Source organism: Pyrus communis, chromosome 15 (assembly GCF_963583255.1).
Source record: "Pyrus communis chromosome 15, drPyrComm1.1, whole genome shotgun sequence".
Classification (NCBI taxonomy): domain Eukaryota; kingdom Viridiplantae; phylum Streptophyta; class Magnoliopsida; order Rosales; family Rosaceae; genus Pyrus; species Pyrus communis.
The window spans coordinates 23,761,083-23,779,177 of NC_084817.1; the positions used below are offsets into that span (position 1 = coordinate 23,761,083).

The 18,095-nt window shown below is 36.8% G+C and overlaps 3 protein-coding genes across 4 annotated transcripts; 2 read left to right on the forward strand and 1 right to left on the reverse strand.

The window, feature by feature from the left end:
* Positions 1–1,776: 1,776 nt before the first annotated feature.
* LOC137718658 (uncharacterized) lies at positions 1,777–9,930 on the forward strand. Of its 2 annotated transcripts, XM_068458209.1 has the most exons (20): positions 1,777–1,894; positions 2,914–2,993; positions 3,582–3,686; positions 3,892–3,948; positions 4,064–4,134; positions 4,297–4,396; positions 4,961–5,031; positions 5,136–5,236; positions 5,311–5,414; positions 5,496–5,549; positions 5,681–5,736; positions 5,928–5,966; positions 6,079–6,223; positions 6,392–6,573; positions 6,652–6,719; positions 7,533–7,605; positions 7,675–7,736; positions 7,828–8,755; positions 8,884–9,174; positions 9,460–9,930. In XM_068458209.1, exons 2-20 carry the CDS (start codon positions 2,919–2,921, stop codon positions 9,734–9,736), a joined length of 2,859 nt encoding a protein of 952 aa, XP_068314310.1. In that variant the 5' UTR covers positions 1,777–1,894; positions 2,914–2,918; the 3' UTR covers positions 9,737–9,930. The 2 variants fall into 2 exon arrangements, with proteins under 2 accessions (XP_068314310.1, XP_068314311.1); XM_068458210.1 differs by lacking the exons at positions 1,777–1,894; positions 2,914–2,993; positions 3,582–3,686; ... (1 more) ...; positions 4,064–4,134; positions 4,297–4,396 and adding an exon at positions 4,418–4,628.
* A 773-nt stretch (positions 9,931–10,703) lies between these two features.
* LOC137718815 (mitogen-activated protein kinase kinase kinase 18-like) lies at positions 10,704–12,531 on the forward strand. The gene has a single exon (XM_068458352.1). The coding sequence runs from the start codon at positions 11,151–11,153 to the stop codon at positions 12,201–12,203; it is 1,053 nt and encodes a 350-aa protein (XP_068314453.1). The 5' UTR covers positions 10,704–11,150; the 3' UTR covers positions 12,204–12,531.
* A 602-nt stretch (positions 12,532–13,133) lies between these two features.
* Positions 13,134–14,379, reverse strand: LOC137717298 (uncharacterized). Its single transcript, XM_068456608.1, has 4 exons — positions 14,295–14,379; positions 13,690–13,761; positions 13,403–13,587; positions 13,134–13,229 (listed from the first exon to the last, which is right to left on the reverse strand). The coding sequence occupies exons 1-4, from the start codon at positions 14,377–14,379 to the stop codon at positions 13,134–13,136; spliced, it is 438 nt and encodes a 145-aa protein (XP_068312709.1).
* Between the last annotated feature and the right edge of the window lie 3,716 nt (positions 14,380–18,095).

Sequence of the window (18,095 nt, forward strand, 5' to 3'; positions counted from 1 at the left end):
AGAATGTGTCAATTCGGTAAACATTATTTTTAATATTTTAATAAGTACATGCATAGCATATGCATATCTACAATTACTAGTATAACACTAAAGAGGTATTCATCAATTTACCCCCTGAACTTATAAAGATTGACCAATTTCTCCCCTTAACTCTCATAATTAGTCAATTTGCACCCTACTGCTAACTTTTTTAATTTTCCATCTATTCCCGTTTAGTATGTCACGTGCTATCCACATGACTACCTTTAAAGGGCAAAAAAGTCATTTTCCGACACCTTCCATCTACACCCTTTTCTCCACCCACACTTTGTACTCTCCAGATTCTTCTCTGTTAGAGAAGCATCTCAGTTCTTTAACTCCCAAGACTGCCCTTCAATCACCACCCTCCCCGATGATGACGTGGACTCCGACGAATCAGACGACGGCCACATGATTGAGGAGTGGATGGTACTCTTTCTCACGCTCTCTTACCCTTCAATTTCTTCAAATTGTTACTGCAATTAGTTACCGAACCAGGTCCGTGAAGCAACCCCTGGAAGATTTTCACTCCAGAAAGGATTCCGGGTCGGATCTCACCAAGCTTCGCATCGCCGCATTCAAGGACAATGCTCAGTACAGGGACGACATCAGATTTCTCAAGATTCCTCTCTAATTTCTGACATTTTCATACATTTTGCTTGTGTATTTTTTATGGGTCAATTTATTTTTATTACTTTCAATTTTGGTTTTTGTTTAGTTGCTTTGATTATGTTAATAAACATCAAATTTGGTACATTTTTTGGGTTAAAATTTTGAGGAGGTTGTTTAGTTTGTTTGTCAATGTGATTGATATGAAACATTTAATTACTTGTCTTTGTGGATTTGCAGATGGATACCAGTGAAGATTTCGAAAGCGTTTTTCTAGAAATGTTGCACAGGGAGATTTGTGTTGGCCACTCTTTGCTTTATGTCTGGTACGCGACCTTTCTCGAAGCCAAAGAGAAATTGGACCTCGACCAGTAGCAACGCAGTGACTACACCCCAGAAGTGAACGCGGATCTACGAGCTCAGATCTCTCCCGCTGTTTCTTTTAGTGTTCGACGGAAAATTGTGCCGGTGGAGCACCGGTGGAACCAGCAACGGCTCGGCTTGGAGAAAATGAAGAAGAAGAGAAAGTTCGAAGAAGAGGAAAAAGATAGAAGGGGGAGGGAAAATGACATTTTTTGCACTTAATGGCAGTCTGCGGGTAGCACTTGAGCTACTGAAGAGTAGATGAAAAATTAAAAAATTTAAGAGTACGATGTAAATTGACTAATTATGAAAGTTGAGGAAGGAAATTAACTAAAATTAAAGTTGAGAGAGGAAATTGACTAATTCTTACAAGTTTAGAGAGTAAATTGATGAATACCTCAACACTAAAAGAAGACTAAAATGTTAATCAATCAAACAAAAAAAAATTAATTAAAATAACTTTAAAACTTTTAGTTTTAAGATAAGAACAAAATAAAAAATAAAATAAATAGTATCAGAATTGACATTTTAATATAAAAATATAATTTTTTGTTAAAATTCTTTGCGTTAAGTTTCTTATTACACAAAATTAAACATTCTTCAACTTGAGATAAGATAAAATAGAAAGAAAACCCGACACACAGAGACACATGTCACCAACCAGCTTGACAGAGAGAAAAATGTAAATTGAAAATTAGATAGCGTAAGGATAAAGGAAGTATACGGACATGCATACCGGTCAAGGGGTGGGCCTTCTGTATGATCAAAACATTCAACATAATTCACCAAGTCCATCTCTCTCTCTCTCTCTCTCTATCTCTCTCTCTCTCCCCTGTAATCTGCGGGAGTTTGCTGTCTCTGTGAACCCAGTTGTTGGTTGGAGTTGCAGTCTGATAACTGTCAGGTTTGAATTATTTACACCAGTTGATATTTTTGTTGGGTGAGTGAGATCAGATGAATATGCAGTCAAATGGGTCATCAAAATTTCTCTTCTTTTTGTGGCCTAAATTCTAATACATATTGTGATTGTGTAAATGTAAAGATAGATTATGAATCTTTTGAGATCTAGAAGATCATTCTTAATAAACTTTGTTTTACTTGGAGAACAAGTTTCTCTCATCCTTATAAATAAAGACACAATGATTGGGAATTACCGAACAATTCCTTAAGCCTATTCTCCACTCTTTTTCTCTCCATGCCTCACCCAACAGTTAAATATAGGTCACAACACTTCTTGATATTTTTATTTTTTATTTTTGTTTGTTTGGCGAATTGGGTTTTGTTTCACTTGTGTGTTGTTGTTTTGTTTTAAAATTTAAGGTTGTCTGAATTGTAAATGTCAATAATCCTGCCGAATCAGAAACCAATATGTTGGAAAAATATGGAGTGACGTGCGACGCAGCTATACCGAAATTTTCATAAAACAAGAATATGAAACGGCGATTAAAATATGACTAGTTTATAATTAATATTACATATATTAAAAACAATACTTTAAATTTATAATATAACAAAATACTCGTGTTCATCAAATTCATTCACTAAACATAATAGTTAAACACAAGATTCAAGTCTCAATGGTTTCGGAGTGTCCGTGCAACATAAGCATTGCAAAGTGATTAATGTGGTTCCTACAGTGATTCAAAACATGACTATCTGGTTTACCACTATAATTTTGATAATCTTGCAGAGAATTCTCTCAAATTATATGCAGTAGTTTTTTTATTTGGTGGATGAGAGTATGGAAAAGGGCATTTTCTTTAGTTACCAACTTATCGGAGTAACATGGTAGCTGTAATTTCAATACTTTTGTTGATGTTCTTAACTTCCAGTAAACTGATGGAACATGATAAGAGGAAGAACATTATTAATTAACATTGGAACTGCGTTCTGCCCGATTAAGTAATGTTTTGTTTGATACAGGAAGTATGCTTGAGAAGAAGATATTCGAGAATGGGTTTGCTGAAAGAGATAACGAGCATTCCGATTCTTCACTTGAAAAGGTAGGCTCAACCAAGATTATATACTCTTAAATGTGAGAAGTAACCTGGCAGCATTTCCTTTTTGTTTGAAACAAGTAAAGGTTTCGACATTGAACTCGTGCTTATATTCTTCGAAAGATGAATTTCGGGTACTTGTTTGGCTAATCACTGACTTTGCATACTCTTTCGAAAAGTCTGTGAGTTTTAACTTGTGCTGAATGTCTTAGAGGGCTTTAGTTTCAGCATCACTGTTTCTTGTGCATCTTAGAGGAGACGGATAACTGTGACAGTGCAACGTTGCATGATTGTATATTGAAGACCCACTGTATTTATGTCTCTACTCTCTTTTTTTTTCTTTTTTTGGTCAAGAAATGTCTCTACTCTTTAAATATGAAAACTGAAGAAAAGGCTTAGAATCTGTCACTGGGGAATGCTGGTTTCGCCAATAAAAATAGTGGGTTTTCGATTACTTAACATAGTCTGTGTGATGTAATTCTTAAGATCTGACAAGTGACCTGAGACTGTTCATTGAAATTTGTTTAAGACTTGAAAGTTTTTTGCCTTTTGGTGCTCTCTAATATGTATTTTCTTTTGTTTATCTGGATTAAGGTTGACCCTGGGAAGCCTGCATCACTGACATGGCAACGAAAGTTAAACAGCACGGGCAACGCACCTTTGCCATTCAATCTATATTTAAAAGAGATCATTCATTTGGTAAGTTTGAAACATAGAATGTATGAAGTTTGAAGTACACCATATATGAAAATGAACAAATGACATACCGACTGGAGATATTTCGCGTAAAGTTTTGGTCATAGGCCTTGGTGATGCAGCATATTACTGACTGCAGTTTTAGTATCTGACCTTTACCTTCTCTTATTGTTTCTGTCAACAATATTGCTTGTTTTGTTTTTGGTAGGCTCCAATAGGTATTCGGCTATGGCGTCATCTACGACAAGAAGCTGCTAACGGAAGGGTAATCTTCTTAATGTTAAATGAGCTTAATTACTTTGATGATTGCTTATTTTAGGGGATCCATCTAATTGAATTTCTTCCAAACACGGATGCACCTGTTTATATTTTATCTGCAGGAGGGCTTCATTAATCCATTTGTTAAGCACCATTTGACATCTAATCATGGTGTCCCACTTGGTGGAATTGGGTAACTCATCAATCTCTCTCTCTCTCTCTCTCTCTCTCTCTCTCTCTATCTATCTATATATGTATGTATATATATCTTACTAAGAAGTATAACCAATTGCATAGTATATAATCCTTTTGTTACCAATTGCATAGTATATAATCCTTTTGTTTGCTTTCTTAGGGCAGGAAACATCGGAAGAAGTTATAGTGGTGATTTTCAGCGGTGGCAGCTCTTCCCTGGAAGATGTGAAGAGAAACCTGTTTTAGCAGATCAATTTTCTGTAAGTTAATTCTTATAGAAAGAAAAATAGAAAATTATATAAGTTTATTGCCTGCCATCCCAAGGCATTTCTTCATTAATGCTTTCAACAATCAGAAGTTAGTTAATATACACATCCTCTTGCGGAGAATTATGTACTTAATGCAGTGCAACACTCTAGAAGCGGAATACATCTCCTCATGTGTTAGAGACTGATGATCTCGCAAAAGAGTCTACAGTTGTTCAGTTTAAGTGTGCGGAAGAACCTGCAAATTTAAGTCCATGGTTTCTTTTGGAATCTTTGACAAAAATCAATAGTTTTACCTCATTACATAACCTTCATTTGTTTTTCCTTTAGTTATAAGATGCATAAATGTCTGATACAATCTCAATAGACGTACTTTTAGCTTCGCTCTTCTCCCTTCTGGAACCTTCTGATAATATTTCATCATCATTTTAACCAAATAGTTTGCAATAGCCTTTCTTATTACACTTCTTTTTAGATCATGTAAAACTTATTACACTTTTTTTTAGATGATGTAAAAGTTTCATTCTTTAATTAAACTGGATACAAATGCTGTGCCAGGTATTTGTTTCCCGCACGAATGGTGAAAAATACTCTACTGTGCTCTGTCCGAGGATCCCAGACGTTCTGAAGTAAGTTCCTAGACATGAAACAAGACAATTTGTTTACTTTTCGTTGTAATATGGAATCCCTATGAATGAATGAATGAATTTACTGATATTGTGTGCATGAACAGAGAAAGTCAAGTTTCAGGGATTGGATCTTGGGACTGGAATCTGAACGGGGATAATTCTACATATCATGCCCTTTTCCCAAGGGCTTGGTCTGTTTACGATGGTAAGATACATTGAATGTTATACATCTGAGTGGTACTATGTCCTTCATGGGTCATATTTTTCTCTTTGATGCAGGTGAACCTGATCCAGCTCTCAAAGTAGTCTGTCGTCAAATTTCGCCTTTTATTCCCCATAATTACAAGGAGAGCAGCCTACCTGTTTCAGTTTTTACGTACACGGTAAGAATGATTCTGTGAGAAATATGTTTTCATAAAATCTGGCGCAGCTGTATTGGAGTTTTAGTTTTTCTCTCTTTTCAGATATATAATTCTGGGAAGACTGCAGCTGATGTCACACTGCTTTTCACTTGGGCAGTAAGTCCTTTTTGTTTAAAATATTTTCTCCGTCTCTTTTTGTATGTTTTCTTGGCAATCTTGAATCGAAGACTTATCCCATTGGAAGCCATTACAACTAATTCGAAATTATTTTGGCATGTCCCATTCAGAATTCTGTTGGAGGGATTTCTGAATTTTCTGGTCATCACTCCAATTCAAGAGCAGTGTAAGATCTTGTCCTTAGCTTGACTTCTCGTTGGATTTTCTAACATAAACCTTTGAATTTTTTCTTTTGAGAATCAAACCTTTGACTTTTGATATAACAACACATGTATATCTACATGTGCCCTTATGAAAGATTGCTTATCACCATACTTGCAATTTATTCTAACTCTCAGTATCATTTAACATCTTTAGGATGAAGGATGGCGTGCATGGCGTACTTCTACATCACAAGTAAGTTCCCTTTCTTGATATAGATAGAAAAAGATTCTTGAAATCGTTTCCTCAATTTACGATGTGTTTGTTATTTTTCTCTACATGTAACACCCTTTATTTGAAAATACAGGACTGCAGATGGGCTGCCCCCAGTGACATTTGCAATAGCAGCACAGGAGACTGATGGTGTTCACGTATCAGAGTGCCCTTGCTTTGTGATTTCTGGCGACTCCGAAGGTATCACAGCTAAAGACATGTGGAGTGAGATAAAAGAGGTCAGTAGATTATGCTAACATTTTCATGTCATAGAAGTGTCTTCAGCTTGCTTTATTTTGATTGTTGCAAGAAAGTAATTTATAAGGGTTGGAGACCCATTTTATTTTGGACATTTGAACTATTCTTATTCTTCATAAAACTTGATACTTGTGCCTCTTTTGTTACAGCATGGATCCTTTGACAGTCTTAATTCTGCAGAAACGCCATTACCTTCAGAACCTGGATCATCTATTGGGGCAGCCATTGCTGCTTCTGTGGCAGTTCCACCTGATGGAGTACGCACTGTAACATTTTCATTGGCATGGGATTGCCCAGAAGTAAAATTTATGGGTGGGAAGACATATCACAGGTGGGTGGAGAAACACTAGGGTGAAAGATACGATACAGTGGAACAGTATTTAAATGCTGCAATTTTTTTTATGAACAGGCGGTACACTAAATTCTATGGCAAACTTGGGGATGCAGCTGCAAATATTGCTCATGATGCTATTCTTGGTAATGGTTGATTTCATAAACTTCATGTTGATGATTTTTTTTAGATTATTTGTTTGGTGGTCAAAGTTGGGCCGTTACCCCTTAACATATTGCGGTCAGCGTAAATCATATGACAGTTCTTTGTCATTTTTGTGTCATTAGATAAGACAATAATTTTCATCGATGATGATATTCATTCCTCCACTTCTGGTTAGCTGAGTCGATTTCAGAATCTTCATTTCAAACATGATACATGACACCAATTTTGGTATTGGACCCCTACTTGCCAATGAGATTGTAAGTTTTATGGTCAATGCACTCTTACAGAATCCTTGAGTCGTCATCCAACCCCAAGGGTGCATTTATGTGAGGGACTTTGAAATTCCATGGAACTTAGGCTAAATTAGTTTGGATGGACTGTGAAATGAATAGTGCTATACATCTACGAGAACTTTCAAATGACACCTTGAAGTTCCTTTGTTTAGCTTCTTTGTAGTGCATTTTCAGTGTTCTAAAGTAGCTTTGTAGTGTCGGAGTAGTTCATTGGTAGTCTTCTTATAGTTCTTTTTTAAGTACAAAGTCTAAAGTTCTTTGGGACTTTGAAAGTCCCTCATCAAAACATAGCATAAAGGAACATTGGTCCAAGTTAGTGTGTTCATTAAACTAGGAAATGGTGACATAGTATATTATTGTCTGGTCATACGAAGGAGTGTGAAACTTTCCTATTCCTTTAACTATGAAACCCTAATTCACCGTTTCTTTGTTATATTATCTATTGGTCGTTATCGGTCGCCTTACATCCTTTGTTTTTGTTCTATTTTCCTTGAAACATAGAGCATCACCATTGGGAATCCCAGATTGAAGCATGGCAAAGACCAGTTCTTGAGGACAAGAGACTTCCTGAATGGTGAGTGTAGATGTCTAATCTGATTCAAGTACATGTCAGATTTCTAAGATTTGTCAAGGTTCTCTGCAGGTACCCTGTCACTCTGTTCAATGAGCTCTACATTCTGAATTCCGGGGGCACAGTTTGGACAGGTATTTTTTAAGTTTGAATTCTTTTGCAGTGAAATTGGACAATTATATTGAAACATTAGTTCCTCTTTTTTTCATATAAATTGTTTTGCAGATGGATCACTGCCAGTCCATAGCTTAACGAGCATTGGAGAAAGGAAGTTTTCCCTGGATAAGTCATCATTAGGTTTGAAAAGCGTCATTGATGCATCCCAACAAAATGATACTGCTATTGACATTCTTGGAAGGATGATATCAATACTTGAGCAAGTTCATTCTCCCATAGCATCAAACTCTGCATTTGGAACAAATCTCCTTCAGGAGGGAGAAGAAAACATTGGCCAATTTCTCTGTCTTGAAGGAATTGAATATCATATGTGGAACAGTTACGATGTCCATTTCTACTCTTCGTTTGCACTAGTCATGCTATTCCCAAAACTTGAGCTCAGCATCCAACGGGACTTTGCGGCAGCAGTAATGATGCACGACCCCTCTAAGATGAAACTTCTATCTGATGGAAAATGGGTCCAAAGAAAGGTTCTTGGAGCTGTTCCTCATGATATCGGCCTCCATGACCCCTGGTTTGAAGTAAATGCTTATAACCTGTATGACACGGATAGGTGGAAAGACTTGAATCCTAAGTTTGTTCTCCAAGTTTACAGGGATGTGGTTGCCACTGGTGATAAGAAATTTGCAGAAGCCGTTTGGCCCGCTGTTTACGTTGCAATGGCTTATATGGAACAATTTGATAAAGATGGCGATGGAATGGTTGAGAGTGATGGCTCCCCAGATCAGACTTATGATACGTGGTCGGTCTCTGGTGTGGGTGCATATAGTGGTGGGCTGTGGGTTGCAGCATTGCAGGCTGCATCAGCCATGGCACGAGAAGTAGGTGACAAGGGTTCAGAGGTTTATTTTTGGCACAAGTATCAGAAGGCAAAATCTGTGTATGCGAAATTATGGAATGGATCTTACTTTAATTATGACAACAGTGGTCAAACATCAAGTTCATCAATCCAAGCTGATCAACTGGCCGGACAATGGTCTGTTGTGACTCAACTTTTGAATGTCATCTATTCATGCCAATCGAAAGATTTCTTTCACAAAATTATCAGTCTGATCTATGTAGTTATGGCGATGAAATAAAACTTACTATCTAGCTACTTTGTAGGTATGCAAGAGCATCCGGTCAGTTGCCAATTGTTGATGAAGACAAGGCACGGAGTGCGCTGGAAACGGTTTATAATTACAACGTCCTAAAGTTTAAGGACGGGAGACAAGGAGCAGTTAATGGGATGCTACCTGATGGAAAGGTTGACATGTCAGCAATGCAGTCAAGAGAAATATGGTCTGGAGTTACATACGCTTTAGCTGCAACGATGATTCAGGAAGATATGGTTGATATAGGATTTCGTACTGCGGCTGGAGTCTATGAAGCTGCATGGTCTAAAGAAGGTCTTGGGTGAGTTAACTTTATTATCGCTAACCTGCAAGCTATGTTTGGACATAAAATATCTGTGTGAAGTGTATGTCGGGTGTTAGCTTAAACAAATGCCAATAAATGACTTCTTTTCCAAGTTTCTGAGATGCAAACATACTGAAGATTGTCGACAACCTCATCGAAGGGATGTGATCCGTTAAATGTTGACTCGGTCACAGTCAATTTCTTGTTAACTCAACCTATTGATGTATATATTATCTGCTCTCCGTTTCTCGCTTCCTAACTCCTTTATTATTTTATCAACAGATACTCTTTTCAGACTCCCGAAGCTTGGACCACCAGCGGAGAATTCAGATCTTTAACTTACATGCGCCCTCTGGCCATTTGGTCAATGCAGTGGGCATTATCAAAACCACCGCTGTTCAAGCAGGAGACGGAGTTAGAAGCAGCTGAAGTTTCTTCGCTTAGGCACGAGGCTGGATTCTCAAAAGTTGCTCAGCTTCTAAAGTTGCCGGAAGACGATTCATCAAGAAGTATTTTGCAGACTGTTTTCGATTATACTTGCAAGAGGATGTGGTTATGAGTGAATTTCTACCCATGTATAACAATATCGAATCTCGATTTTGTAATAAATTGATGTATATACTGTTGGGGTTTAAAAAATGCTTCACTACTTTGGAGATGTTTATCTCACAAAGGAGAATGTAATGCAGCGGAATTTGATAGGCAAGAGAAAGAAAGAACACTCTAGGTGTTATACAAATTTTTATTCACTCACAAACTAGTACAAGAGGATACACTCAAACACTCGTAGAAGCTTTGTTGCTTCTTCTCACTTCTCACTTAACACTCTCACTTCTCACTAATTGCTCTCTTGGTTGTTACAAATGGTGTGGATGCCTTCTCCTTTTATAGGCATGGATGGAACCTTGGAGAAGCATGGAAGCATCATGCTAGAGATATCTAGATAATTCCACTACCTTCCTAAGCTAGAATTATCTACACTAATCTTGTAAGTTGGTGGAATCCTCACCATTCTTCTAGACTCTTCCACCAACTTGAACTTTGCTAGAATTCTCTAGCATGTGCATGGATCTTTTTTTTGTGTATGGGCGGGATCAATAATCTTTGGGCCAAAACAAGATTACAATTCAACATATACCACAGTGATGTTGGACATTCAATAAGAAAACCAATTTGGTAAGAAGTGGTTATTTGTTTCTATTTTTAGAAACGCATTCTAAACTATTATAATCTATTAATCCGCAGGGACATAAAACTATTATAATCTATTAATCCGCAGGGACATAATTCGAACTTGAGAGAAATGAACGGCAAGAAATTCAGTGTCTCAATAGCCATTCTTTGTTCTGTGTGAGGAAACACGAATTAGATTATAGTTTCTGCCACGTGGCAGGTACCCATAGGACTCAAGGGCGTTCCACAAGGCTAGGATGGCCAACCGTTTTCTTCCTCCCCCATCAGACTTCATATAAATTCCAAATTCCTCCTCAAATTTTCATTTCCTTTTCCTCCTAGCCATAATTTTGTATCTGGGAAAAAGGAGATCATCAAAGTTTTCTGCTTTCTAAAAACTTCAGGAGAAATCTCCTGCTGCTGGAGCGGTTTTCCGTGCGAAAGGGAAACCGCTCTACCATCATTATAGTTTTTTCTTGCACTTTGTTTAATTTTTTTGGAAACTCTGATTACCATCAAAGTAAGAGAGTAACTCTGTCATTGAAGTTTCAGTTTAATCCTAAAATAACTCCTTGTTTTGTTTATGTTTCCGATTTCGATTCAATCTGGAACTGTTGGCAAGTTTTTTTTCCATCAACCTGTTTTCTTTTTTTCCTTTTTTTTTTTAAAATCCTCTATAAACACATCGGTCTTCGATATCCTACAATTCATAGTGCTTTTATCTGCATGCTTTCAGAGGCACCAGAAGCATCGTGTTTTGAGTTGGGTTTTCTTGCCCGATTCAAAATATCAAAGAAGAAATGGCTGCGAATCCCGATCAGTGCACATCTCCTCTGCCGGGTGAGTGGATGAAGGGAAAAATGGTCGGTTCTGGTTCTTATGGGAGTGTTCATCTGGCCATGAGCAAAGCCACAGGAGCGCTTTTCGTTGTGAAATCTGCTCAGTCTAGGGATGGAGCTGAGGCTCTTGAGAACGAGGTTAAGATTCTCGAGAGTTTGAATTCCCCACATGTTGTTAAATGTATGGGGAGGGAAAATGGTGACGGGAAATGCACTAATGTGTTCATGGAGTACATGGCAGGGGGTAGTTTGTCAGATGTGTCGAAGATATTTGGCGGGGCGTTGGAGGAAGAAGTGGTTCGGTTGTACACAAGGGAGATTCTTCACGGCCTCGAGTATCTTCATGAAAGTGGGATTGTGCATTGTGACCTCAAGTGCAACAATGTGCTCTTGGGATCCTCCGGGAATGTCAAGTTGGCGGATTTTGGCTTCGCAAAGAGGCTAAAGGGCTCAAAGGCTGACGGGGTTTCAGTGCAGCACTCTTTGCAATGTATTGGCGGGACTCCATTGTGGATGGCTCCTGAAGTTTTGAGAAACGAAAGGCTAGAATTTGCTTCGGATATCTGGTCATTGGGATGCACGGTGATTGAAATGGTTACCGGGAGGCCTCCTTGGGGCAATGAGATTTGGAATCCGGTTGCTGCTGTTTTGAAGATTGCTTGTGGCAATGAGAAGCCTCAGTTCCCGCAAAAGCTTTCGGACGAAGGGTTGGATTTCTTAGCAAGGTGCTTGGAGAGAGACCCCAAAAGGAGGTGGTCTGCTAAGGAGTTGCTCAACCATCCATTTGTGTCTGGAAACTCAATGCAATTTTCAAGAAATGGTGTGGCGTACTCACCAGCGAGCACATTAGACATTGGACTTTACGAAGAGGGTTCTGATTGTTCAGATCAGGGAATCGAGAGCTGCGATCGCGATGAGTTCCCCAGCAGCCCAAGTAGAAACCCTTTTTCAAGAAGGCAGCAGATATCTGAGAATCACTTGGAGTCGTCAGGAAATTGGATTACTGTTAGGTAAATGATTACGAGATCACATCACCACAGCAGAAGAAGTAAAACACAATTTGTACATGATCAGAATTTTGTGAAAATATGTAGAGACATCTAGCCAGTAGCGAGAAAAAGACAGGTTGTCTGTTTTTCCATGATAGTTATTTTTGTGGAGGTATCTCCTGCCTTTGTACACCCATAGATTTGCAAGCAAAATATTCAGATTAATTTCAATCGCTCTTCATGTAACTTGCTCTCAGCCGTCTTCCAATCGGTTTGATTCCACAGAATGAGAGCGGTAGGAAATTATAATCATAAACAAACACGATGTATATGAATTTTGTTCCTTTCCAACATAAACATTCCTCTGCAGCGTTTGAAATTTAACTTGAGAAAACGCGTCTCTGATGCTCATTTAGAGAGGTTTAGGGTTGCTTAATTTCTTAACAGTTTGTACATAACATAGTTGTAAACAAAGAATTTGAATGCATTGTTCAGAATTTCTTCCTGCTCACAGTTCCCTCTCTTCTCGTCTCTTTTAGTTAAAAGAAAGAATTCAAGTTTGATGAAGTCGTAACATTTCTTGTCAAATATGACTCCAACTAGTTTTTGGGCTCTTCGCAAATAAGTCCATCCAGTCTCCCTTTCATAGTCGAAAACAGTTCAAGGAACCGGTATAAAAAAACTTAATCGCCAAACTTAAACTGTTATTGAACCCAGTGTTAACAGTTGATATGTGAGTATATCATATGCTCAAACTCTTCAACTATATATCCAGCAAATAGTTACAAAAATCATTATTTACGAGCATGAATACACGAAACAAGCATCGTAGGATCAAGTTCAAATAAGAAGAAGTACTACTACTTATATGAAGATTTATTTAAAGAAATCATTCCCCCAAACATAGACCACTAATTCACTCACTATCTTGACAGGCACAGGAAGCAGTGCTTAGTTAAGCACTCAACATGCCGGAGTTGTTCTTGCACTCGTACAGCTTATCCATGTACCACTGACACTTGCTGATATCACTTACAAACTCGTCGATGCACTGCACAAAGGTGGTCATATAATAATTTCCCCAAAAAAACCCAAAGGTCATCGTATAATTAGTTTCCAGGTTCAAAAAAAAAAAGGTGAAGTGAAAACGAAATGATTATCAAACGGTCCCTGAAATTCACAATAAATCTTGGGGAAAATAATAAAAGAAAAAGGATTGCATACATCTTGAAATGCCTTGGAATGATTACTGCAGGCATCTGAACCATTGACACTGCTAGTGCTAGCCCTGGTTTCTAGTACTGGTGCAGCAGCAGCGGCAGCTTCATTTCGAATAGTGACGCGGCGAGGACCCATCAAAGCATCCACAGCCCTGTGTGCCACGGCATCTCCAATCCCCAAAGCCATACCTGCATGCAACAAGACCAATTCGAATGATTGTATTTTATAATGTACAATAATTAGAAGCAACTAAACGAACAAAAACATTATCTATCCACGTACGTACGTACCCTGAACAAATCCTGAAAACATAGATCCACCACGGCCAGTCGGAGCTGGAGCTGGAGATGGAGAACGACGAGCTTCATAAACTGCATGGCAACACATAAACAATCCAATTAGAGGTGGAAAGGAGAACATTGCATCAGCCGGTTCTGATGTGTTTTTAAAATGACTAAAACCGCTTTTAGAGGAGTACTTGAAAGTCTTGATTATGGATGCAAAACTATTTAGAAAACTTTTTGCAGTTATGCATGAGTGAGATGATATAGGAAGGATTTTGATATGTTGTGTGTGGCACTTCTATGAATTATGATGAACCTCGCTTCCTTCGTTATTTGAAGAAATTGGTTTCTCAGTTTTAAGTCTTGTTACTTGATCCCATTCCTAGTGACCTAGGGTTCATTTGGAGATACATCTCTATAAAGTGCTTTTATTGGAAGCGCTTCTAATCATGTTTGACAAAAAAAGTTAAAAAGTGCTTTTGAGTTCTACTAAAGTACTTCAAATGCTTTCTAGGAAGCAAAATTTCAATGTGCTTTTAATATAAGTGTTTATGAGCGAAAGAAGCAGTTTGAAACAAGTCCGATAATATATGTTTCACATAAGTACGTACAAGGCTGAGGAGGAGGGTTGCGTGCTGGTGCATGACGGCGGGGAGCTGCACGGGCAGATCGACCTCCTGAGCTTCGGCGAGGCATGGAAGCAAGCAAATTGGCGAATATCTGGAAGAAGAGGTTTTTACTCGATGTAGTTCCAGGTGCATTTTTTGTGTTTTGACGTGTGTGTGTTTATATATATATATATATATATATATATATATATATATATATATATATAAACACACACATGACCAGAGCTAAACTTCTTGTCCAAGTTTTATTCTTTGGAGGAGTCGGAAACTCGTTGTCAAAGAGATGGGTCATTCAGAAACGCCCTCCCAGCCGAAATGGCTGGAGATTGTTAAGTTTTCTGGATTATATGGATCATTTCTTTTTCCCTTAAAAAAAAATAATCAAACTGGATTATGGGTCAGTCCGGTTGATTGTTTATCCGAATTTTAAAAAATTCCTTGCACATATAAAAAGAGCATGCATGTTGCGTTGTACAAGAAGAAAATTGGTCAGTCTCTAGTGTAAAGAACGAGAATAATTTGTATGATACGATTATTCCATTTTGATAGTGTTTCGTGTCAATAATGTTGGATAATAAAAAAGAAAGTATTTTAGGATTTGATTTAATTAGTGATTTTATATGATTTAATTAAGGTTTTGATATGATTTGATTTAGTCTAGGTTTCCTTGTCTTGTAGATAAAGGATTTTATTTATTTATTTTCTAGTATTGCTTCTTTGTAATCTTATAAATACCTCCTTATGGAGAAGAATAAATAAAATTATTGAAGTAGTATTTTGAGAATTGTGAGATTGTAGAGATTTTTAATTTATCCTAAACCCTTTATTTTCAACCAATAGTACATGAGAGAAATGTTAAGGAAACTTTCAAAAGTGTGACTCTCCATGAATTTTATGTACTTCATGTTTTTGACACAATGTTTTATGATATTGGCACGGAAATTGACGTTAAATTGTGAGGTGGCAGAGATTCCACAGAGAATCCACTTTGAGAGAGTCCCCTTAGTATTTCTCAATACAAGGATACGTGTTAGTTTCTCTCTTAGTCATTTTATTAACACGTGTTAGATTTATTTAATTAATTAATAAATATATCCACCCAAATTAGGAGTTGGATTGGAATGATATCTCTAAACAATATCTTTGGTTATATGCACTAAGAGAGTCGAGAACAAATTAATTACGAACTCGTTATTTTTGAAATTTGAACTTAAAAACTTTTACTTAGTTACAATTAAAGAAGAATAGCTTTTGAAAAATGCAAGCGCATCCAAAGATGAGTAAATTGAGTTAAGCGATCATGATGAAGATGTAAACGATGAAGTTATGGCACCTGCACCAGATTTGAATGGTGGTATACTGATTTAGTGGTTAGGGTTCTTCTTTCAATCCTTTTTCTTCTCTTTAATGTAAATTAATGTAAACAAATATCGCATCTTAAAAAAAATCCAAATAGAGGCCATGATTAAAAAGTTGCTTTAACGCGAAAATGATGGCATGTTTTGTTGCCCATGATTAAAACCACGAGTGGATATAATAATAATTGCTGCAAAGGGATTAGTTGGTGATTTTGGCAGTTTACTTTTTTCGGGATTAAGAAGACTTATATGAGTATTTCAGCATCTTCTGATCACCATCGTGTATTCACATGTGCTAAGAATCAAACTCAGAGCATACCGTGTGGAGTATGGGTTTGGAATTCGTCCCCAACCACTGGATATAATAATGGTTTCACATATTTGATAATCAAAACAAATTAAAATCATTAGTTGGTTTACCTTAATGTTTCGATAAACAAAAAAAAAATTATTCGTAGGATGGTTCATGCCCGATTGGAATTCATGTAATATCTCTCTTTTTGTATTCGGTTTTTTTTTTTTTTAAATAAAATTATATATTTACATTAAGGGATGGAAAATTGAGCTAAGTAGACAATGATAACCATAATATTTTGTGTGGATCTTGTCATCCATGGAAGTTGAATTTAAGACCTTTTATTTATAAGTGAATATGTGTAGGGGTGGATTTTTTTGCCAAATTACTATGTCAACCGAATTGTCAACGATACCATACCGATTTTGTGTCAATCGGTAATGGCACGGTAATGTACCGAACCGAAGTTTTTCAGTATGGTATTGGTATTCGATACCATTACCATATCGTATCGGAAAAATATAAATATATATTATTATATATATTTAGTTTTCAGTACATGAAGTATATATATAAAATAATATATATTTAATGAGTGTCAATTATATGAAATCTACTGGGATTGTGTTGGTGTGCTGCTGCCTGTGCTTTTTTTACTCTGTGCTTCTTGCCTGCAGTTTTTTACTGCTTGTGCTTGCTACCTGCTGGCTTCAAGTATGATTAAATAATCTGAAAGGTAAGAATTATCTACAGAGTTGATGAAAAAAATTGAAAAAAAGTGGGCTTTGAATTGGGTTGAAGAAAAAAAATTCAAATTTTGGCTCAAAGTAGTGGCCCAAAATAAAGTGGTAATTATCATTACCATATTATGTCAACCCAAGTATTTGGCATACCTAACTTCGGTAATACCAAAAATTTGGTGCAATAATGGTTATCAATGTTGCAATACCAAAAGTTTGGTATTGTAATTGAAACGGGAGTTTTTGTACGGTAATCGTACCAAAACCATCCGTAAATATGTGTATGATTAGACTATAGTGCTAAGTAACTATTAGTAGTTATTTTGTTTAGAGAATTTCATGTCATCCCAACTTAATGAAGTTGTCAATTTCATTGTTAATGTAGATAAGATGATCCCATGTCATTCATTGGCTAACCTGTCCATTAAGCATGTGATATTTGTTCGAGTTGACCCCTTTATACCAAACTAAAATTATGATACACAAATTACATTATTCACACTTATTACCAACAAAAATATAATTACTTCTTTGCTTCATTTGTACTATAGTTTATGATTGCTCAAATCCCTACCACTTATTCTCAGGTCCCATTTTTATAGATGGTGAGCTCGACACTCAATTATGGTTGGTCTATTATAAAGATTTTTCAATGTGTTCGAAATACGGGACGGAACACCACATGTCATTATACAATTGGAGGATTTTTTTTTTCTTTTTCAATGTCCTCTAATTGTTTAAGGACATGTGGTGTTTCCCCTTATTTCGAGCATTGAAATATCGTTATATCAAAATAAAACTATAACACGTGAATTCTCAACTAATTTTGTATCAATTAAAATTTATAGTTTTATAGCAACTAACTTAATTTTTTGCAAGGTTTTAAAAAACGCTAGGTGCTAGTCGAGTGGCGGACTGGTGCCTAGCGCTTAGGCTGGATCTAGGCAGGCTAGGCGGATTTAGGTAAATTTCTTATATATCTGGTAAATAAGTGCATATTGACACTTACAAAAAATCATAATTGAATGAAATCTATGGATAATAATTTTTAGGTACATAATAAAAATACAAATGGTATGATCTTAAAAATAATAATAATAAAACATTACAACAAAAAAATAAAATAAAAAACAGAATGAAAAGTAATAACAGGTTAAGAGTAGAAAAAGAAAAGAGTATAAAAAGTTGTAAAAAATGGTGGGGACCATTTCAAAGAAAACGTTGCAGCTATAGATAAAAGATGGTGGGACCATTTTAATTGAATCGTGCAAAATCAGGTTAGGGAACAATCTTCTTCTTCGCGGAGCTTACTCTGCAACAAAAAAAATTGCAGATTCTGGCATCTTCATATAAGCCTGATTAGTCTCTACCCAGCTCTGCCTAGCCCCGC

What these genes read in the sequence shown, in the direction of transcription:
- LOC137718658 (XM_068458209.1), top strand. Translation starts at nt 2,919, where the DNA reads ATGCTTGAGAAGAAGATATTCGAGAATGGGTTTGCTGAAAGAGATAAC. An exon ending in GGCTTGGTCTGTTTACGATG is followed by an intron (nt 5,237 to 5,310) that starts GTAAGATACATT and finishes TCTTTGATGCAG; the next exon opens with GTGAACCTGATCCAGCTCTC. An exon ending in TTTCAGTTTTTACGTACACG is followed by an intron (nt 5,415 to 5,495) that starts GTAAGAATGATT and finishes CTCTCTTTTCAG; the next exon opens with ATATATAATTCTGGGAAGAC.
- LOC137718815 (XM_068458352.1), top strand. Translation starts at nt 11,151, where the DNA reads ATGGCTGCGAATCCCGATCAGTGCACATCTCCTCTGCCGGGTGAGTGG.
- LOC137717298 (XM_068456608.1), bottom strand. Translation starts at nt 14,379, where the DNA reads ATGCCTCGCCGAAGCTCAGGAGGTCGATCTGCCCGTGCAGCTCCCCGC. An exon ending in CAACCCTCCTCCTCAGCCTT is followed by an intron (nt 13,762 to 14,294) that starts GTACGTACTTAT and finishes CAGTTTATGAAG; the next exon opens with CTCGTCGTTCTCCATCTCCA. An exon ending in ATTCCAAGGCATTTCAAGAT is followed by an intron (nt 13,230 to 13,402) that starts GTATGCAATCCT and finishes ACCTTTGTGCAG; the next exon opens with TGCATCGACGAGTTTGTAAG.